The sequence below is a fragment of the Balaenoptera musculus genome, chromosome 12 (genome assembly GCF_009873245.2).
Source record: "Balaenoptera musculus isolate JJ_BM4_2016_0621 chromosome 12, mBalMus1.pri.v3, whole genome shotgun sequence".
NCBI lineage: Eukaryota > Metazoa > Chordata > Mammalia > Artiodactyla > Balaenopteridae > Balaenoptera > Balaenoptera musculus.
In genome coordinates this window covers 58,866,550-58,890,579 of record NC_045796.1, presented here as the reverse complement: position 1 = coordinate 58,890,579, position 24,030 = coordinate 58,866,550, and the positions used below count along the sequence as shown (strand labels likewise).

The 24,030-nt window shown below is 39.2% G+C and overlaps 1 protein-coding gene across 2 annotated transcripts in view; it reads right to left on the bottom strand.

Moving 5' to 3' along the window:
* The window catches only part of SIM1 (SIM bHLH transcription factor 1), a 66,491-nt gene that overhangs the window by 24,490 nt on the left and 17,971 nt on the right, over nucleotides 1–24,030 (bottom strand). For both annotated transcript variants that reach the window (XM_036870849.1, XM_036870848.1), the window contains exon 10: nucleotides 1,196–1,364. In XM_036870849.1, coding sequence (XP_036726744.1) covers nucleotides 1,196–1,364 — 169 coding nt within the window. The remainder of the gene's footprint in view (nucleotides 1–1,195; nucleotides 1,365–24,030) is intronic.

Here is a 24,030-nt window from a genome sequence, read left to right as displayed (position 1 = left end):
TACACTGAAAAATGTCCAGGCATCACACATCTACTCCCCTCCCTTTTGTCAGGGTAAAGAAATCTGGTCTCTGTGGCACCAGACATCAGTCCCTTGGGGCCCATGATCTTCTCACCTTCGCACACCAAGCTGCTAAAATAATCTAGCAAATAGTAGCTTTTTAGTGACCATTAGTTCAATGAATGACATTTCCTCAAGCAGTACCCACTTGTAGAAGTCAACAGAATAGTATAGCTCTAATAAGTAAGAAAATAATAGTTTCTGGACCCACTGGTTTGCCATTTTTACTTTAAAAAATATATTTAGAAACATAAATGATAAAGACCACCTTGATGAAATGCCTCCGAATTCAGTTTGGTTTAATACTTGCCCAGGAATCATCTCCTGAGTTACTCTAATGAACTGCAGGAATTTGGATGTGGCACCCTTAAAGGTGGAGGTGGTCACGGGGTATGGAGAGTGGGAAATCCTCAGTTCTGTCCCACTTCCTTCAGGCCAGGAGAGAGTTGTCCCTACACCTTGACACAGACAAGTTTCTATATCTCAGTGGCTAATGAAGAAAGACATTCTTTTTTTCCTTCTGAGCATCAGGACTCATCTTTGTACCTTGCAGTGTTTCTGGAATACCTCCTCTGGGTCTCATCAGCTCACCACCTTGCAAAGATGAGAAGAGGGTTGCTTTTTCTACCACTCCTGCCATCTGGAAGACCCTCTTTGTTTCATTCCTCCCCATAAATAGTCCATCTGTGCTCAAATCTCATGGTGAAATGTATCCTTGATCTTTTGCCTCCACCTCTTAATTTATCCTTTGACTTCAGTTCCTGTCCTAAGATTCAATTTTTCTACATCAGGCTCTTGTTTTCCATATTCTTCTATGCTGGCTACTTCTTTCTGGTTAATCAGTGTAGAGGAAAAAATTTAGGACCAATCTCCTTGAAATAAAGTTATGGTTCTGACTGCCACTAAGCCTCTCACAACCTTCATATAAAAGCAGTAAACCACAAGATCACTTCAAATTTTTACTAGCACAGTTATTTTAAAGGAAGAAGATATTTTTAGAAAGCTTTCCAGATTTATAGAAGTTTTAAATGTACTAAAGCCAGATAATTAATTCCAAACAGCTTTAATACTTCCTCTACTGTGAGACCAAACCAAGTCACAAAAACAGGAAGTTGCCAAATGGCCGTGCACCTACCTGAGGGTATGGGGAAGTCCTGGACTTAGACTTTGAGCTGGAAAGCCTGGACTTGGCCCCCTTTCTGCTGTCAGTCATGGCAGGAGTGGAGCTGCCTGCATAGGAGAAGGCTGGTTTGGAGGCTGAGATCTGATCCAGGGAGAGCTGCAGCCCTTTGTATTCCGTGTCTCTGCAGGGTGGGAAGACACAGCCCTTAATTGGCCACCACAGGAAATGGATACACATGTTCTCTTATCAGAAATGACAGCCATTCATATTCAAAAAGGAAGCAAGAAAAAGTTAGCCATGTAACTGGTTTCCACAAACACCTTGATTATTTTAGAAGTGCCTAACATTTAACTGATGCCTGTGAATGTAGCTGCCCCAGGTACCACAGCTAAATTATATGATATGCTCATGAAGATGTCTTGATTAAAAAATACATTTTTCATTATTTTTATATAAGTAGAAAATAAATCTATAATTCAAATTCTCTGAGCTTTTGTGTCCTCACTGGTAAGATATGGATTATAAAATCTACTCTAAAAATTTTCTGTGTGGGGTGAGCGCCATAGACAACTGACCATCTGATGCTATCTGATCACTGGCAAGAAGAATGTCTTCTATCAGCTGCTCCTAGATCAATCATTCTGGGTAAACATTCCAGATATTCGTATGGCTAGCAAACTAGTGTATCTAGCCTATTAGTTAAAAATCCCTTTTGGGACTTCCCTGGTGGCGCAGTGGTTAAGAATCCGCCTGCCAATGCAGGGGACACGGGTTCGAGCCCTGGTCCAGGAAGATTCCATATGCCACAGAGCAACTAAGCCTGTGCGCCACAACTACTGAGCCTGTGCTCTAGAGCCCGCAACCCACAACTACCGAGCCCACGTGCTACAACTACTGAAGCCTGCGCTCGCCTAGAGCCCGTGCTCCGCAACAAGAAAAGCCACCACAATAAGAAGGCTGTGCACCACAACGAAGAGTAGCCCCCGCTCGCTGCAACTAGAGAAAGCCTGCGTGCAGCAATGAAGACCCAAAGCAGCCAAAAATCCCTTTCAGGGCTTCCCTGGTGGCACAGTGGTTGAGAATCTGCCTGCCAATGCACGGGACACGGGTTCGAGCCCAGGTCTGGGAAGATCCCACATGCCGCGGAGCAACTAGGCCCGTGAGCCACAATTACTGAGCCTGCGCGTCTGGAGCCTGTGCTCCGCAACAAGAGGGGCTGCGATAGTGAGAGGCCCGCGCACCGCGATGAAGAGTGGCCCCCGCTTGCCACACACACACAAAAAAAATCCCTTTCAACAGGCTAACTAATTCAGTTACCTTAGGGTACACTTTCCCACCAGTTCTTCTTACTCCTTCATTCAGTAAATATTTATTAGGCTCCTAATATATACCAGACTTTGTGCTATATGGAGATGCAAGGATAGATAAGGCATTTAGAGTCCCTGCCCTTGTGCAGATTACAATCTATTGGGGAGAAGAAATAATAAACAAATAAACATAATAACTGCAGACTGTGATATGACCGGGATAAAGAGTGCATCTCAGAAAGTTCGTTACAAAGGTATTGCTGAGGAATTGAGGGACTACAGATGACAGCTTGGCCCTGCCCCCAGCTACCACCTCAGCCTGCTCCCAGGCAGCGGGGAGTCTCAGCTCACTCCTCACCCCTTCCCACTGGCAGCCAGACTAAAATGTTTCAGAGTCTTCTTTATGAGGACTCGTGGGAGCATTTTCTCTCAGGTTCCAGAACTAGCTGAACTGCTCCTGAGTAATTGATTTCTTTTTATCTCACAAGCACTGTGAATCATATCATTCATCATGTTTCCCTCTTTGCAATGAAGTCAAAAAGCCCTGAGCCCAAGTCTGATGTGCCACCACCTCTAGCAAGTATACAAGTCCTCAGGTCAGGCATTTTGTGCAACAAACTCCACGGCTTCCTTTATTTTTTTCTTATCTTATTTTTCTTTTCTCTAATGGGTTCACCTTTTCAAACATTTTCCGTGCATTTTCAATGCTCTTCAGATTAAGATAGCTATATTCAGTGTAACAAATTGATAAAATTATATATGTAAAAGTGACTGGCAGGTGTCCATGGTTCAGCGAATATTCATTAACCTTCTTTTCCTTTTCCCTACCTATTCTTCTACAGAGAGATCCGGCAAAAGCAAAAGTATAATTCAGGCAAGGAGTTCCTCCTCAAGTGACCAGGAATAGAAACCAGTTAAAACAGGTCCAATAATATCACTGCAACTAACTGGAGTGTAGTGATAGATGTCATCAAATTGCAATGGCTTCTTATCAAACAGTCCATCTACTCAGTGAAAGTAAAAAAAAAAAATTCTCCTATGTGAGTAACAAAAATTTAGAAAGTAGGGACTTCCCTGGCGGCCCAGTGGTTAAGACTCCGCGCTCTATGGCAGGGGGCATGGGTTTGATCCGTGGTCAGGGAACTAAGATACCACGTGCCACGCGGCCAAAAAAAAAAAAAATTTAGAAGGTGGGCATGGGATTTGTCTCCTGGGCTTGGGGAGTCTGATCACATCACTGGTTTGCTATACACTCTAAGCTCTAATCGACTCCCAAGGACAACACATGGCACAGGCTCTGAGCATTCCCTGGTCAGAACCTCAATGCCCGCCAAAATGTGGTGCCCACCTATTTTTCTGACAGTATCTCAGAATTTTCCTTCATTAGCCCCTCACTTCATCCAAAATAGTTCTCCCCAAACTGACCTTATACTTTCCTGATTTTCTCTCCGCTCCAACACATACTTATAAAACCCCTCTTATAAAGAACTATCTTAGATTCCACTCGCCTCTAGGAAGCCCTTCCCAGCTGCTAAGCCCATCAATTCCTTCAGTATGTGTTTACTAAGCATCTTTGTGTCGGCCGTGGGGACACAGCAATGAACAGAAGGAATAAGTCACTACCCTCATGACCGAGGCACCAGGGCCAGTTCCTGAGGGAAGTGGGGAAGGAACCAGAAGCTTATCTCTTTCCTCCTCTAATCTTATTTTTCAAGAGATTATGTCCTATTTTTCCCAGTGGATTCTAAGTTCCTAGAAGATTAGAGTCAAGACCTATTCTGTCTATTCCAATGGCATTTTGCACAATAGTTCACACAGATGGAAGAGGAAGAAGGTAAGGATGCAACTAAAATAGGACTGTTTTCTTCAATGACTACTAATAACTTGGAACCCAACAGCCTTTCTCTGTGGAAAAAGATCCCTGTGGGCTGTGAGTCCCCAGACCCACCTGGCCCTGAGGTCACATGGATGTGCCAGTGAGCAAGCTAGGCTCTGACAGGAGGTAGAGCCCCCATCCTTGACCATCTTCTGTGTCAAATGTACTTCTGTCTGCTGGGCAGCAGAGTATCCATTCAGTCCCTAAGACTGACAGCAAAAATCATGCATCCCTGAAAACTGGCCAAACCATTTTTGTCAACTCATTCTTAATGCAACATTTCAGCACAGAGACTTCATGGCTACAGGCAGAGAGTAAACAAGGATTCACTTTTCTCTTGCACACTATCAGACCCCAGAGTATGCATCTCAACTACTGAAAAAGTCTCTCCAAAATTTTTGCATAGTTTCCAATGAAGAAAATACTCCAAATTAAAGAGGCTTAAATAAAATTTGAAAGCCAGTAAATGCTTTTAAATTCTACATATACACATGAAAAAGCTAATAAATATAAAAAGAGTTATACTTTGGATACACCAGTTAAAATATTAATGTTCTGGTGCACCAAAAAATACAAAAACGCATCTGCCAAAATTAAGCAGAAGATCATGAAGTCAGGTAGATCACAGTTTGAGCCTCTTACTGTGTGACAACCTGTGTAGACTTTAATTTCCTCTTTAAAATTCACAGGGATGTGCTGAGGTTCAGATGAAATATTATGTGGAAAGCTTATAGCACAGTACCTAGAACATAGTAAATGCTCAATAAATAGTATTATTTCTTCACTTCCACCCTCGATGGCACTTTTTGGCACCTGATTTCCCCAAAGCGATAGTTCCACTTTGGTAGCAACTGTAATACGTTTCATTACAAACACTTCCCTATGCTGTATTTCTTTCCTTTCTATCCCAAACTCATTTTCGTTTGCTCTGTTCCTTTTTAGCTTCTAAACTCTATTGTAGTGTGGCCAACATATTTATTAAGTTCATTAAGTTCTTTATTGCTAAGTCAGCAAATGAAGACCATAGAGCAAGACAGACCTGGCATTCGGAGAGGAGCTCGGCCTTCCTGTTTCTCTGTTCGAGACTCTAACAGCTCAAAAGATGTGTTAGGATGAAAAGCACAATAAAAAAATACCCACTTAAAGACATTTCAAGTACGGTTGATGTACTGCCAAGAGCAACTCTGCATGGCAGATTCACTGAGAACAAAGCATTTGTTTTACTTTTGGAATTCTATTAAATAGAGTATTTCATTTGTATAGATTAAAGGTCTAGATGCTGATGGGAATCACATTACTGAGTCCCATTTCCCTCCTCCAAACTCAGACACAAAGAAGAGTCTGGCTCTACCTCGCCCCCTTCCCCTAGTGAGGTGTATTCTGGTATACACACACATCCTCAGAGTTAGGTGTATGCCTAGCAAAGCCATTCAGCACTCCCCTGTGGAGTGGGACAAAATAAAATACGTGGGTGCACAGAACTTAGACTCTGAAATGAGTATGGTGAGGAGCTTGACTTAGCTGACTTTAATAAAGGAAGGACTCAGCCCTGCTCAAGCTTTCTTGAGAAGTGCCTCATAGACCATGCTAAGGACCCCATAGGTAACCCTCTCAAGGGCAGCTCATGCTGTTCTCCCAGATATGATTGGCATATTGAAAGAGGAACTGTGACATATACCACTTGGCGTATTTTTCAATTTACTTTTTTTTTGTTCTCTTTTTAATGACTTGTACCAGCGCCATAGACATCCTCAGGTACCTAGGCTCTGAAAGCAATGTGAAATGGGTAATTTGCAATCACTAGGACTTGCAGGTTGTCAATCTCACCCGTATTTACACAGACCAAAGTAATCCTCTTATTCCATTATGGACAGTCAGAAATCATTCAATTTGCAGAATTAACCATCTGAGTCTACTCTAAACTTTATAATAGTCATGTACATATTTGGAATTACTCAAATTCCAATAGAATAAAAGGGGCTATTTTTGCATCATTGGCCTTCTCAGCCTTTCCTTAAGCAATATTCCACGACCACTCACAAGGTAAATGCCAAATTGCCATATGGGAAGCTCACTGTGATGCCCTTGCAAAGCAAATGAAAGGTGTCTTCGCTGCTGAAAGGTACTGTCAGCTTCAGAGAAATGCATCAATATTATGTCTATCATCTCGACTGGGAGACTGGCATCCACGATGCCAACAGCAGCACCAACATATGTACGACCTTCAAGCGAGTGGGAATGAGTATACAGAGAAGTAATCAACAGAATTTGATCAGCTCATGCTGAGTCAAGGTTCTTTGCAAGAATTTCCCTCTTCAACTCTGCCTTACCCTTTTCTGCTTTCGTTTCCACTGAATTTTTGTTTCTGTCATGTCAGTTTTGGAGCTGGCGGTTCTGGAGTTTGTTGACTTTATGTTATGTGGCAATTCGTAAAAGATGTTGCCAGATTTCCCAATTGAGCTTTTTTTTTTTTTTTTTTTTTTTAACGGTTGAAGGTGATCAAATTACCGAGGAAAACGTGGAAACAAAGACATACAATTGATTTGGCTCCAAAGGCGCTGACTGAAATAAGAAAAGGATTGCATTAAACCGTGATCGGATTAAGTAGGAATGACTGTGCCTTATGCGAAACTTTTTAATTGGATTCTAGAGTCACTGTTACACGAAGTGCATGACCTTCTTTATATCCTGGCAGAGTTACTGCCTGGCCACTGGGTAAACCTCTGCAGCAGAGAGACCTACTTTCTGTTTCATTTTCAGGCTCCCACGGAGCCCAGCAGAGATAGCTGATAAGGAGGATTCCATACTGTGAGGGGCTCACAGACTTAGACAATCTGCTGGGAAATTAGGCTAAGGCACTCTCGGAAATGTAATAGTCTCATACTAATAAGTGGATCTGTGTTTGCTCCTTGTGGTTTTCTGCATTTGATTTGGTGATTTTAGTAGTTCCCCAAAAGTCTTGGGTTTTCCATAAACATTGCCTAGAAACCTCTTTCTCCTCCATTCTGTAGGTTTCATCCAACATGCTATGGAGTGGATGGCCTCACAAGGGTAAGGGATGACTTACCCTTCTCGTATGTGAGAGTAAGTATTACATGAGGGTGAATGAGGTTTGCTATCACTTTGTGATTTCAAGAAGGAAAGACAGGGCTGTAAACAAACAACAACCACCAAAAAGTAAGTCAAAAACTATAATGTAAGATATGGCAAACCAACCATCCTCACAACAGGGATAGTGTAACACCTTCATACAAACCCACGACACAAGTCGAAATATAGTTAAATCCAGACCTGTCACCATACTGCATCTGACTTTGTTTCCTTCTCTCCATTGGCCACAGTGATCTCTCCCTGCTCCCTCCTCTGAGCTCCTCTACCACTGTCCCACCGCTCATTTGGCACTTGTAAATCTGTCTCACAGTGAATGGCATATCTTAAATTCCTTCTCTTCTAATAGTCTCTGTTTACTGTCTAGCACAAATATCTTACAGAGAACAGACGCTCACTTGCAAGTGATTAACAAAATAATTCTCATGGCAATAAACTGTTATTCTTCTCCAGTCCAAATGACCAAAAATTCAAAAAACTGGCAAACTTTTCTACATAAATAAGAAAGAAATGTCTGTTAAGTAAGCAAGTTTATGTGAGGGATTCTTAAATTCCCATATTATAATTAATAATGATCATTCTGAAATTCTGTGAGATCTTAAGTCAAAGAAACAAATCATATGCTACCGTTTTAGTGGTATGTATATTAATTAAATGCACTTATTTTTTATCAAGTTATAATTCAGGCATGGCATATGTGATATTTAGGCAAACTAGAATACTAAATTAATTTCATCCTCAACCATGTCTTTGGAAGCATTACAGTTATAATGAAGGGGTGAGTAGGAATAGTGCTTTAAACATCCAGAGAAACACTTCTAAAAATCACTAATGAATACAATATCTCTGCAATAGAAAAATATGAAAAGGATGTAAGCAGTGCACAAATTGCTGAGAAATAATTTTTTAAAGGTTTTGCCTCACTACTACTAACCTGTGTGAATTAAGGCAGCTACCAGATGTAATTCTTGCCTTTCAAATTGGCAAAGATTTTTTAAATGACAATAAATCTCAACGAAGGCAAGGTGAAATAAATGGGTATTTCTATATACTACTGGTAAGACAGTGAACTAGCAATGTTTATCAAGAGTCTTAGGAGTGTTCATACCTTAAATCCAGTAATTCCACCTCTAGAAATATATCTTATGAAAATAATCAGAGATGAGTATCAAAAGTCTATATACAAGGGTGTTTATCAGCATAATTTCTTGTATTTAATTATAAATAAACAAATAGGAAGAACCAACAATAGAAGCATTACTTAATTATGGCCTACCAATGTGATAAAATATTATGCAGTCATTCATTTTTTTTTTACTCTAATAATGTGAAAAATACTATTGATAATGTGAAAACTTTTCTCTTTTTAAATCAACATGTACTGTATAGGCATGTATATGCATGTACCATAGTGGGAGGCAAAAAACTAAAATGTTAACAGAGGAGATCTGGAAAATAGATTAACGATGTTCTTTACGTTCTCTTTATACCATTCCACATTATCTTAGTTTTTTCTATAATAAATATGAATGACTTTTATAATCAGAAAAAAATTTATTGAAAAAGAAACACTAATTGAGGCAAATTTCAGGCACTCCTACCTCACGGTGAAATGGTTCCCCAATTTCTTTTCCTTATATATCCAGGGTTTCTTCTCTGTGAATGTTAAATCACAAAAGAGAGAAAGCACTCCTAAACTTATTTTCCCATAGGTTCAACTTCTCATGCACACCTTTAATAATTTTTAAATGTCCAAATGACCTTATGCTCTCTTGGTGCCTATATATTTCACTCACTTTCTGATCTATTTTCCACCCTTCCTACCTTACAGAATTATCTGTCTCTGAAGGCTTTTAAGTGTACTATAGGACTTTATGTTTCCTTCTTTGGAGACTATAACTTAAAATATTACTTAAGACTGAAAAAAAGAAAGTCTTGTCACGGAGTTTCTTAAAACAATTTAATTTCATATGAGTTATAGATGACATATTTGTCATTGTTTAAATGGCATAAACCCTACTTTGGGGCCACATTTCTTGTTCTGAGGAACTTAATTTTTTACGTTCAGAATTCATTCTATATCTAGCTACTAAAGTTTTAGGTATGTTTGTGAATCTTCCTGGTCTAAGTTCCAAATCCTATTGATCTTATAGCTGTGCTGTTTCTTATTTTCTTGAGGTGGACTTTAAAAGTTAGATTCGAATAAATTAAATGCAAAATGTGCTGCCTCTTTCATCAAAGGCGTAAATTAAAAATGGTCGGTCTCCTTTCCCAGGAGAATCCCTAATTTCAGCCCACTTCTGGAGGGAAAAAAAAGCCAAATATAAAGAAAGAAAAAAATGATGTTAATATCAACCAAGTTTTTCTTACATTTAAAAATTTTCACAAATAGAAAATAAAATGCACACATATTATTCTGGTCCCCTCTTTTCCATCTCTTTGCATTCTGTCTCACCTCCCCACCCTCTCTGTCCTTCCCTCTCACCTTCGCTGTCAATTATTAAGCTGATGTTTTTCAAATATATGTTCTCTTTAGAATTCTTCCAATATCTAAGATAGATAGGTAATGGGGGAATCCATCACCTAACACCTTATATTTGGCTGAGGTTCTATTCTCACAGGAATAGCTTTCTCACCTAGTTCTTCTGACCCTTACAAAGCTGATTCCTAAACCCTAAAATCCTCTGGCAGAGAGGGTGAAAGAGCACACCTCCTGTTTTCAACTCCACACAAACTCCAGGAACAGAAAAGATACCTGTAATCGCGAAGAAATAATCTTTCCCCAACACTGGGAAATTTGAATCCTATCCTCAAGATCTCAGGGTCCCCCAGTTCCCCCAGTGTGTGAGGAGGCCCCACAGGTCAAACCTCATGGCACTGTTGGAAGCTCTGCCCTTTTCTACACAACACAAGGCCCTGGCATGTCTGCAGATCACAGAAAAGTTGAACCTCAGTCTTCGAACTCCCTGGGAAAAGATGCAGCAAAAAATGATGGCATGATGCGATGTTTTCAAATGCACAAAGTCTTCATCTGTTTAACTTAAATATTTTAAAATATGTCCTATAGCATTTATTCTTGATTAAACCTCTTCTAGATAGTTAATCATTTAACGGTTTCTTTACAGTTGCTGTGCAAACAGTTCATTCATATCTAGGACATATCAAATCTCACAGGCGTGTTCTTTAATTGGATTCATTTATTTCTAATCTCCTTAAGTCCTTACTACTGTAATGCTTAACTAAATATACATTAAACTCTATTATTTAAACAGCTAAAATAAATTTGAGATGTATTTTATGAATAAGAATTCACAATTCAACAAATGTTTCATTATCATTATCATTATTATTATTATGTGCCTTGGTATTCAGATATTTTAAATTGCCTGGTAAATAAGTTGTGTTTTAACAAAATAAGTTCTGAATTGTTGCTAGAGATTTTGAATTGCCCACTGAAATGCCAAATTTTTCATTGTCGCCATATTTGGAGTCAGAGAGCTTGTATAATACTATACAGAATATATAGTTATAAATAGAGCCCACTACTAAAGACAGGATAGGCAGCTGCCTGCTTTTATTATCTTTAGGGCTGGAGATGTTTCCTTGGCTCCCATGAAGATGTCTCAAGAATGGTCTAGTGGTTGATGCTCAATATCTGTTGTTAGACATTTATTTCTTTGGCTTTAGACAGATGGCTCAGAAAAGGATAATAGGGTAAGCCTCATCTATTATCTTTCATTGATTCAGTTTATCAGCTTCGTTCTCTAGAGCAGTGATTCTCAAATTTCAGCATGCATCAGAAGCACATGAAAAATGTATTAAAACACAGCTTGCTGGGCTCCACTCTTCAGAGTTTCTCATTTGTAGGTCTAGGGTAGAGCCCACAATTTGCATTTTTAACAAGCTCCTGGATGGTGCTGATGCTGCCCGTCAGGGGACCACACTTTGAGAAGTAGAGCAGTTGTTATCAGGGATGAGAGAAACTAAAAGAATCAGTTGAAAGAAAGGGCACCACAGAGAAGATGGAAAACCACTGAAAAGGGAGGGAACATTCCAAAGACAAAATTCACACTTTCCCCAGGGCCTGCCCTGACTGCATATATTTCACCAAACTACTCCCATCCCTGACTGTTTGCTTCCTTTCAGGCTCCTCTTGGGCACTTCCTATTCCTGCAGACTCTAAACCACTCAGAGCTGTAGGGCTTGGTCTTCAGGCTGCTTCTTTAGTAACACCCACTCCCTAGTGATCTCAGCCCCTCCACTGGCTTTAAATTCCCTATGCTGATGACCCTCATCTTCAGCTCAGACCTCCCCACTCCAAGACACCCAGATCCAACTGCCTACCTGGTGTTTCCACTCTGATGAACGACAGGCATCTCAAACTAAACATGTCCCCCCACAACCCTTGATGGCTGCCCTTTCCTACAAATCTGCTTCTTCCCATGATTCACTCAAGTTGCTCAGACTAAAAACCTACGTGCTGCTCTTGACTCCTATTTTATTCACAACTCACGTCCAGTCCATCTGCAAACCCCATTGGCCTACCTTCAGAACGTCCTGAATCTGATCCTTCACCACAACCTCCCTCTTTCAAGCCATCATCTTCCCTCATCTAGGCAATTACAATCATTTCCTAACTGGTCTCCCTGCCTCTTCCCATCACCCACCCCAAGGCCTATTCTCCACATCAGCCAGACGATCCTTTCAAAGCTGAAATTACTTCATGCCATGCCTTTGGCTCAAAACTCTCCACTGGCTTCCCAAAGCCTTTGAGACCCAATATGATCTGACTCTGCCTATTGTAGCATCCTCTTTTTCTGCTCTTCCCCCCTCTCTCTCTCTCTGCTCCAGCCATAGTGACCTCCTCCATTTGTCAACTTGTCAAGCTGACTGCCACCTCAGGACCTTTGCACATGCTTCCCACTGCTGGAAATGTCCTCCCTGCAGGTCTTGGTATGGCCGCCTCCCTCCCTTCATTTAAGAGTCCTCAGAGAGGACTTACCTGACCACTTCCATCTCTTTGTCCCTTAATTTTTTTTCCCCCTCATTTCCTGACATTATAAAACATATTTACTTGTTTATAAGTACTATCTATTTCTTCCCACTAAAATTTATGCTCCATGAGGGTAGGAACCTTGTCTGACTTGGTCATACCAGAGTCCTACCACAGAGCTTGGCATGTGGTAGACACTGGGGAAGTACTTGCGGAGTGAATGCAAGAAACATGCCTAGTTTTCAGTAGAGAGGACTATGCTCTACAGCATTTCTTACCATCCTCTTAATTACAGTCACAGAAATTAAGCTGATTCTAAGGATAGAAATTTGTTTATAATGAAGGTCCTACGGAGTCAACAAGATGAGACACAAATAGAAAAGAGATTACAATGCGAAATGCCATGTAGCATCTCTAAATATTTTCCCCTGGTTTTCAATTAACCCTCACAATAAATACCACCCTGCACTTTGCTATTTCTTTAACTGCTTTAATTGCAGGAATGAGATTGACACCCACTCTGCCCTCCCTTTTGTGAGCTTCATCCTTCCAGCATTTCTGAGCTGTAACCCTGCAGGGGTCCATTACCCAAATCCAGCACAACAAATACTTCACTTTGCCAGGACTGTAGCAAGATTTCAACAGCTAACAGAAATGCTGTGACGTTACTAGTCTCTTAACGGCTTTTTAAAAATTAAAATGAAAACTCTTGTGTTGCATTTGGTTAGTTCTGGAGGAAAAAATATGCTGCTCTTTTCCTGTCATATATTTGGACACCGATATCAATTAATGGGAGTGTTGAAAGAAGTAAATCTCGTGGGTCCTTACCTTCAGCCACCAGAACACATTACAGTCATCACAAGCGCAGAGAGTGAAATGAATGACCGAGGAGCAGAAGCAAGCCACAAACCCCTAAAAATGCTCTGAAACCAGGATTCTATTTTTACCGTGGTTTTCAGTAGGAGGAGGAGAGAGCCAGCACATTCTCAGATTGCATTACTAGAGAATGTTGCTATTTTCAGAGAGATGTAAAAAGTGGCAAGGGACTTGGATTTAAAAGTACAAACACAGAGAGAATCCCACTTTAATGGGTACCATTATGACATCCAGTTCAACATAATGAGGCTATTTCCACGATCTGGCCAGCAGCCCACATTAGCACGGCTTTACTGATGTGGATACAACAAATTCTGTTTGAACAAGAAATCCCAGGGAAAAAAAAAAGAGATCCTTTCACAAGCTCTATCTATTTAGCAATCAATCAAAGGAAAGATATCCTTCTAGTAAAGACAGCAGCTTGCATTTGAATCCTGGTAAAATATTAGATGTTCTAAATAAAATAATGGTCTACAGGTGATGCTTCTGGACTGCTGTTTTGTGAACATGTCATGACTGTTGGTGCTTAAACTGGTGGAGGGGAGATGGGCTGGGGCCTGGAAGTCAGCATACTGCATGGCAGCTGGCTGGTTCTGGCAAGCAGTGGAGACCCCATATTGAACAAGAGAGTGAACTATCCATAGACCTTGGTAAAATCTCTGCGAAACATCCTATTACCTCCTGAGCAATAGGTGGAATCATATAAAATTGCCAATTTTGGACTATTTCAATATACAGAAATGGCAATTTCATATGGTTCACCCTAGTACAATGTTACCAGCTTTAAAAACAGCATATCAAAGAGGAAATTGGATGGGCTCTGGAGTCTGGACCCTGGGTTGGTATGCTCACTCTTGAGCTGTGTTATATTGGCTAAGTCACTTGGTCTCTCTGAGCCTCTGGCACAAAATAACCGCCCCTCAAATGCGAGTCCTTCTTATTCCCCAACCTTTCTAAGCTTGGCAACAAACAAGAGCACCTTCCCACCCCTCCTTCGGCTTGGAGCTGATAATCATCTTCCAGTCTCTCCAGGGCAAGGCAGCAGCAATGCCTGGGAATTTCCCTTTACAAAAGAAAAGTTTAATTAACCTAAAATAATTAGCAACACTTCCTAAAAATGCAATAAATCGGCAAAGACTATTTTGACTCTAGAGAGATTCTTCAATTTAAAATTCGCTGAGATGCATAATCCTATTAGAAGTCAGCCCCACAAAATATTCAAAAATCACATTCAAAGCAGAACAAAAATCTACTCAACATCATTCCAACAGGACAAAAGTCAACCTGGGCACAACTGCTCTCTCTCTCTCTGGCTCAGGTAATGAGATACACAGGACCTGCCCTGGGCAATGTCCTTGTGAGAATTAAAATTGGACTTCTTAGCCTGCAATCAGTTACCTTGCTGCCAATCATGATCTCCATACACATACACACACACACACACACACACACACACACACACCTCTCTCCAGGGGCGCCCTAACAGTCCCAAGGTACTTTGGGCCCTCTTCCTTCTAATTGTGGATGGAAGCACTTCCCTCCAGGAAGGAATCTCAGTCATCAGCAAACCTATGGAGAAATCAAGGTAGGCTATAGCTTGGACTTGCGCTTATTTCTTTTTCCTGCAGATATTGTCTTGTTCATTTTGATGTCCTCAGAACCTAGCACTGTGCCTGACACATAATAGGTGCTCAATAAATCATTTATAAATGCTTAAGGACCTATTAGCACTAACCAACTGAAGGATGGTCTCACAGTCCTTTCCAGATACATCAGAATGTTTGGTGACTTCTCATTCTTGGGCAACCCTTGGCCTTCTGAAGACTTGTGCTTTCCCTCCTTCAGCCCAAAGACTCACAGACGTTTATTCTGCATTTACTGGCAGGCCAAAAATTATTCTATTTAATTTCACTGAAATAATCACCCTAATAATTCACACTTATCCCATGTTACTTTGTAATCAGGCACAGTGCCAAGAACCTCACACATTATCCATTTAATGTTCACAACGACTCTATGAGGTAGATATAATTATTACCTACATTTTACAGATTATAAAAAAGACAGTGAAGTTAGGCAATTTGCCCACAATCACAGAGTCAGTGGCAGCGCTGGGATTTAAATAGGCAACAGACCCAGAGCCCAAACCCTTAACTAATATGCTATATTGCATAATAAAATGTAGTGATAGCTCATTTCATAACACATTTTTCAAATATCTTGTAAAACATCCCTGTGGTTATCAGAGTTTGAAACATCTCAGTAAGAAGCCTAGGGGTTAGGCTGCATCATATTCTAATAGTAGGATTACAATGTCAAACGCAGCACTGGGGAGGCCTTCCGGTTCTGCAAATCTGGAGCTGGCCATGTAGCTTCTTTACACCTCCCTCTCCTCCATTCTGCTTCTGTTTGTTGTCCTAATGTATATCTCACATTTACTTCCTACAAATAATTTTTAAAATACAACCATTATACCACTGTGGTGCCACTGTGTATTCATTCCAATAAGATTTTAAGTTCAATTCAGAATACTGGCATCCCTTAAAACTTTAAAAACTATGCCCTATGCCTGGATGCTAAAAGTATATATATTTATTGTTAAAGTCAGATGAACATGTTGAAGATATACTAGTACTCATTTGGGAAAGGTAAGAGCTTTGCGGAAAATAGTTTCCAATCCTGATGCAACACGCTCAGTTCCAACAAAAAAAGTTCAGGTAAAAAGGTAGAGACAGAAAGAAACCCAGCTTAGACAAGAGCAGTGAGACAAGCACAGCTGAATCGAATTTGAAGAGTGACTAACTGTCACAGAAATAGTTATGGAAAAAGAACAATGGGACAAATGTGTGGAAGTCATTGTTTCATCTCAAAAGATCCCACTTCTGTCCAACCCTTAAAATTCTACTCCTTCCCTGACACCTCCACCTTCATTTCAAGCTCCTTTGAATTCTGTGCCCTTAGCAAATAGTGCAAGTGTACCATATCATTTCAAACTAGACTAATCTGAGTTCTTAAATATTTAAATGAAACTCTTTTATTTTGTCAACTAAATTGTAAACTACTCAAGAGAAGCCAAGACTTCTGCTTCATGTATACACGCAATAAATCATTGCAATCTGCCATCCTCTGTAAAACACTGGTGAGATAGCCATACCCAGTCCATGTAGAGAGATAGGGAACATACAAAAGCCTCCACTGATCATCAAAAATGCCACTGTCGCAGGTTTTATTCACTTTAAATTATAATTGCTGACTTGGTAAAATTGACAAAACACTGGTTCCAACTAAATTAACCTCAGAAATTTGATAAAAGCTTAGTTTCTTAGAACCCTCTTTTTCCTTGTAAACACCATTTCACCATGTAAGGCACCTTCTACCTTGCCTGGCACAAATAAGGCACTTGGTAAAGGCTGGCTTACCTCCATCCAAGCAGAAATCTCAGCTCCCTCTAGAGCATACAGTGACACCAGTGAAAAACAGGGTGAGCTTAATCAAACTATAGAAGCCACCACACACAAAGAGCACAATGCTTGGAGGGGTGTGAATGGAAGGACTGGGGAGGGGAAAGAAAATAAACACTTAAATTTGTGGATTCGAGGATTTTGAAATCCAAGTTAAAGAGGAAATTATTCATCTCCTTCCAAAGTATTTCAGTTGACCTCACATAATTGGCAAGAGCTAATAACAACAGTTAAGATATTTTGAGCATCTGCTTTCTGCCAGGTACTGTGCTATACGTACATTATCTCATTTAATCCCCCTAGGTCCTTAAAAAGTGTGTGCAAATGTCTCCATTTCACAGATGGGAAAACAGAGGGTCAAAGGAGTAGAGCTGTGCTCAAAGTCTCACAGCTATTATGCAGCAACGCATATTTGAACCTGGATCCATCTGACACCAAAGCCCACGCCTTTCCCTTGCAGGTTGCTTCGAATGATACTGTGCTTTTATAAAAACAAAATCACCATCCTAGTGCAATATAACTTCCCAGAGTAAAAGTCACAGATGGTAAACAGATGGCCCAGACTCAGCCAGACCCCAAACGTTGTCAGTGCCCAACAAAAGCAAGTTCCTCTCTCATGGCCCTTAGCCCTGCCCTCACCATGGACCACCTCTCCCCACTGCCAGCTCTCTGGACCTTGGGATGCCTGCAGCAGGGGGAAAGGAGATGGGAAGTTACTCCTTCAGACAAGGCAGAATTAAATCCCTCCACTCATAGGCACTCGGGCATTTCCAGGTTCCATCTAAACTCCAACCTATCCTTTTGGCATGATGGCTTAAACACAGAAACCAGCACTTCAACCCAAATGAGTTTTCTATCACCGCCTGCTCATCTGGAAAGATGTCACAAGCCAATGAGAACAGAAAACAGAGAGGAAAGCACTGGATAAGGGGAAGGAAGTAGCAGCCTTTTACTAAATTATCAAGATATGCATAATCCAAAAAAAGTAAATCAACTATCCTTCAATTAAAAAAAAAAAGGTATGCATAATCCACCCACCTCCGCACACACACATCTTGTACCAAACATAACAGCGTTTGCCTCATGACTACACGAAGTCAAAAGACAAAAACATGTTTCTCTGGAGTTCCAGTCAAGCCTTATTTGAATTTGTCCATCCATTCACAATAACAGGGATGAATCCCTGCCTTCAGATGTAATGATCCATGTTTTTCCATGATGTGACTCAAAGATCAGAACCCTTCTCCTCCCAACAGCCAGAGAAGAGTGGTCAGGCTGGTCATTTAGTAAGCACCAAGCGGCCTCCACCCAGGAAGTAAAGGGGAGGTCCTGTGAGTCAGTGCCATCCAGGTCAGGGTAACAGCAAAGGAAGGAGTGGAAGCCAGAGGGGCCTGCGGAAGGGGAAGCGGCCAGGCAGCGGCACTGCCAAAGGGCCAGAGCATGACGCACCTGCCCAGAGCATGCTGGGAAGCTCTCCATCCCCAGCCCCTGAACAGAGTCCATAGGGAACAACCTTTTCTGCCATTATCCTTCAAAAACAGAAAAGGGCCAGTGCTGACCCCCGGAAACACTCTCTCTCTCTCTCTCTCTCTCTGTCTGTCTCTCTCAAATAGCCTGCCACCACAGGAGGTAATTTGGTGTCTCATGTGATAAAAAAAGGATGACTTGGTTTGCCAATTCACTGACTTTTGTTTAACAAGAACATAAAATGTTAAATCTGGTTGCAGAAAAGAAATAATTAGTAATAGCAATATTGTATCTGTGTAACCTAAAGGCAAGCAATTCAACAAAAAACTAAAATGTTTGCAGGCCACATTTTTTCTTACACAGTGAAAATGCCCTTAAAGGAAAAAAAAAAAGATACATTCTTAACTGAATGTCGTTGAGAAGGTAGCACTGCTAATTTAACCCCTTCAATTGTCAATACCTGCACATACTTGTGAAGCAGCAACAAAGAGGCAGCATTTTCATGTTCCATCATGAGACCAGATGAAAGCCTATCCAGAAGTTGGGTGGCCTGACACTACAGCCCTTACTCATTTAAAGCCATTCCTCTCTCCCAGACATTTTCTCCCCCACCATCACCGTACAGAGAACTGGGGGATACAGGTGACATTCCAGGCTTTAACCCTGGCTTCACTACTTACTCAGCAGGTCTGACCTCAGCTTCCTCACCTAGAAAATGGGGAGTCTGATCCCGGCCCCAACCACTGTACAGAGATGTCAAAAGAGCAAATTAAGTAATGAATGTGGCAGCGCTTTAAAAGAAATATGTATTCAGCATGGGGGGAAAATGTTGAGTATAAATGAGAAATTCAAAACTAAATACAGATCATTTTGATTAAAACAATTACAATTAGTGAAAAGTGTATGAAAGATAAGGTTATTTAAGTGAGTACTGGTATTAGGTACTGTAAAACAGACTAAATGTCCCAGCCCTTTCCTTTAATAAAAGGTAGTTTGTTTTGGTAGTTATAAAATTATTATTAATTACTATTAATAGCTTTGGTTGTTATAAATTACTATCTATACAAATGTGTTTTCAATTTGCTTCTATGACCATTCAGTTACATAAAAGATCATTTGAAAAGGACAAAAGGGGCTTTGATGTTCAATATTATCCTAATAATAATTCAACACAATTAGGGATCAAACCTAATTTATGGGTATACATTGGTACATGATTATTATTTTTCATGATCAAAAACATTAAACCTATGCAATGAGTGCTCCATCGATCTGAGGCACGAGAATAAATTATTTCATATTTTGGTGTAGATTGCTAAGTCAAAAGGTGCTTCATTCGACACTACTTGTAATAGAAAAGGGTGGTTTTGCTACAAAAGCCAGAAAAATAAAGTCCATTTTTATAACTACTCAAATTATTGGTCAAGTTTTTAAAAAGCATTTTCTAAAATTTCCTACTAGTAATAGCAATAATATCACTGGGCCTTTAAATTAATTAAAAAAATTTTTAAATTTAAGTGCTCAAATTAGCTCAGTACTATTAACACACTTGAAAGGCAAACTAATATGAGCATATTTTAGTGTCTGCTGCTTTATGGTAAGGATACATAAGGGTTTATAGTCACAGAATATGTTAACACTTAAAAACCCTTTTTAATTGTGAGAACTACAGTGGTTTTATGCAAAGAAGAACAAAAATTATGGGACCTGCAATAATTACAGTGTAGACACCGTCTTTTTTTTTTCTTTTCTATGAAGAAAGTATGTCTCCTTTGGCATTTGCCCTAACTTTTCTACAAATTCAAAGGATTATTCAGTAGATAGCAAGTGTTATATAGACCACTAATGTAAATTGTCTCTATTTGTTCTGCTTTCTGTAACACTGAGATAGAAACTGTAAGACAGAAAATTACTTTCTTCTATATGTTCAGTGAATCACTCTAAAACAGCACGTGAGATTTTCCACTGAAACACTGTTCTATTCTAAACTTAGGAAATAAACAGAGAAGGCTTCTTTACCAACAACAATAACAACAAAAAAATGGTTGAAGATATGAAATGTATCTGATTCCAAAATTACCAAAGTACTCTGAAAATCTTCTCTCTTACTTTCCAAGCAAAATATCAGAATTGTATTAGCTTACAAGTCTCATTAGAAGTCTAGTTTAAAATACACTAACATTTACTACTATATCCTACAGAAGTTGCCTCACAAAATATTGTCTATCAGTCATCCTAAATGAGGTCACACATCAGTGAGTACTTGATGAATTTCAGTGGCGGATTGTCTTTAATGGCATTGGTAAACTAGATCTCGTGTATATTTTTGCAACCTTCTACACACAGTAATTTGAACACTTCAAATGTGCCATAATAAATGTACAGTGGCTATGTAGGAGAATGTTATTTAAGGATGATGCATCATGATGTCTGTAGCTTACTTTAAGATGATTCAGTGGAGAAAAAAATGTATATACAAATAGACATACATATAGGAAGAGAGAGACAGAAAGCAAATATGGCTTGTATTATAGATGATGTGTATGTGGATATTCATTGTACTATTCTTTCAACTTTTTTGTATGTTTGCAAAATTTACATTTTAAAATATTTTAAAATGAGATGGTTACACCTTACTGGTTGATCCTTAAAAGTAGATTTAAAAAGTTTAATTTTTAAAACATAAAGAGAATCAAGACTGTTCATTTTTCTAGAAAGTACTTTTCACAGTTTATTGGGTGTTCCACATTTTCTATTTTCTTCACATTAAGTACTAATGTTTTCCATCTGAACTAGTTATGACTAACACTACTAATTAAACAAACTCGAGGAAATACAAATTCAAGAAAATTACGTTGGTTTCACACAGTATGCTCTTTTTCACTCTCCATACTTTCTGTCTGGACTTTCCCCACATTCACTGTTACTAGACACTAGCTGCATTCACCTCTCCTCTTGAAAATAATCAGGGAGCAGGGCCTGTCATACTTAACACTTATTTCAAACCCTGTGGGCACTCAAAGTTTATAAGAAAGATTTTTTTTTTAAGCTAACAGGGTATGTGTGTCTTATAGAAAGTCACGAGCTGGTCAGCTTTTTTTTTTCCTGTTTTGGGGTTATTTTTGGGGTGGGGCGAGTTTTAATGAAGAGCTATACAAGCTTCAGGGAACCTCAAGGACCCAGAGAAAAACTAAGAAAAAATTTTAAATTTAATCATAATGTCTTCTCCCTTTCTTCTCCAGATTTCCAGAACACCAACATTTTGTACACTGGTCAGACAAGAGCCAGTAAAAACACCACCTGCCTCTAAAATTCCTACAGTCACTGTCGCAGCCGCTTATTAAAACAAGGTTACTGAACATTTCTATTCATCATTGCTTTTGTTAGATAATAATGACTAATTTTTCTAGGCATATTTTAACTTCAACAATAAATTTACCACCAGGAAATTAGACAAATGAGTTTCTGGGACTGTGTATAGAATAGTGGGCCTGTGCCCTTTAAAATGGTCACTTTCATGAAAAACAAAAATGGCATGAGGAAATGTTCTAGCTAAAAGAGACTTCGAGAAACAGAAAGCTGAATGCAATGTGTGATCCTGGATTGGATCCTGGACGTTAAAAAAATAATAGAAGGTTTTCTACAAAGGACATTATTGAGACAACTGGAGAAATTTGAATAAGGTCTGCATATTGGATAATAGTATTGTATTTGTGTTAAAGTTCTTGCTTTTCATAATTCTACTGTGGTTATATGAGTGAATGTCCTTGTTCTTAGGAAGCACACACTTCAGCTTTTAGGGGTAAAAGAGCATGATGGCTGTACTTACTCTCAAATAGTTCATAAAAAGATAGAAATATTTGTGCACGTATATGTACATGTGTATATATTTGGAGGGGGAAGGGAAGGAAGGGAGAGATTGGGAATGACAAAGCGTAGTGGCAGAATGCTAACCACTGGTAAAAATCTGGGTGAAGGCTATACAGGGGTGCTTTATACTTTCTTACAGCTTTTCCAAAAGTATAAAATTATTTCAAAATGAATTTTTAAAAAAATACTTCAAATAAATTCCCAGATTTGCCCAATTAAAAAAAAAAATGAGTTTCTGATGAATGTAGCTTCCACCAAAATGCCACACCTTCATTTGACCAATGACTACTTAAAATTCTCTCTACTTTCATGACATGAAAACCTCTTCACAAAGTATGCTATTAAACTGTCTAAATTTGGAAAACATCTGGCCTGTCAAGTTATTTGGGGGGCTTGTGGTTTTAAGTATATTGTTTGAGGTGGTGTATTTGGAAGGAATTCACTTATCATTCTCAGGCTTCATAGAGAACTAGCCCTGAAAACAAATGTATGTGGTAGTTCACTGCTACCATAGAGAATCAATAGCCATCTATTTAATTTGCTAAGACAATGTAAATTAGTAACTTCCAGCCAGATGTGTGATATACACATCAAACAAACTGCAACCTGTTCATTATGAAAATCTTGTCAACACACACAGAGCCACTTGATGACATTCCATCTAAGGCAGTTTCCACATTTGCAGCTATAAAAATTGTCCTAAGAATTTTTATACAAAGAATTGGAGCTGAGCCTCATAAAAGGGTAATCAATTTCAGCTTTTCATCTTGTGTGCTTCTGTGTGTTTATTTCTACTTTCATTCAGAGGTATAAAACATTCAGAAAAATGTGTGCGATGTTATTTTTCTCTCTGTAAATCATTTATCCTCATTACATCTTTTTAATCTGATGTAGAGTTGGGAGCCTAATCCTGCAGCTCTGAAGAAGTGTGTAGAGTGAAGAATGACAGAGTCAACAGAAGAAAGAAAGTACACTTATCCCCTGGAAAACAGAACAGAATATTTCAAAATGACTCTAAACATAAATTAAGTTTACCCATTGGGAGGTCTAACTTGCATTCTGATCATTTATATGGGGCTGTGTGACTATATACCCGCTGTTTGATAAAAAATGATTATAACCACAGGCACCCACCACAGAACAGAGTGTATGTATAACGCTCGTGGTGTCTCAGACATACAAAGCACCTTCTTAAAGAATGTCCGTTTCCTTTCCATGGTGAGCAGACATAATTTTTCACTCTTTAATACTTCTACTCCACAAAGTGGCTTATTTTATGAATTATGTTTTGCCATTTTCTCTTACGTTTATTTAAACAATATGAAAAACTGCATTCATAAAATAGATGGTTTTGTTTCATGGTACCCCAAATACTGGTATGTTTTCTGCTCTCTGTTAAAATCCGCAGCTCTCTTGCTATTACAAGAACCTAACAGTATTTGTTTTAATACCATTTACTAAAAGGAAAGAAATAAAAAGGTTCTTCTTAATAACCAGCTATTATTCTTGAATACTGAATCCTCATTTAAACCAAATTCATTTTCCAAGCCTACTGAATTAAATTTTCTTATTAAACAGGGCACAGAGTAAATAATCTTATTGCCAAGCATAATATTTCCAACTACTACATTTTTAATTTGTTAATTTAAAAGAACGTGAAATGAATCTACTCCTCATGGCCAATAGTACAGTCTGATTCCAAATAACACCCTTTAACCAACTTCCTAATGTCAAAATAGCATTTCTACTAAGTGCCCTGGTGTGTCAGCGCTTCCAAAGTAAATAACTCCTGAGGTAACCTAAAATCACAAGAATTTCAACCTCTACCAAAAAGAAAAAAGGAAAAAAAAAAAAAAAAGGTAACTCTGCACACAAAGGGGTTCTTCCTA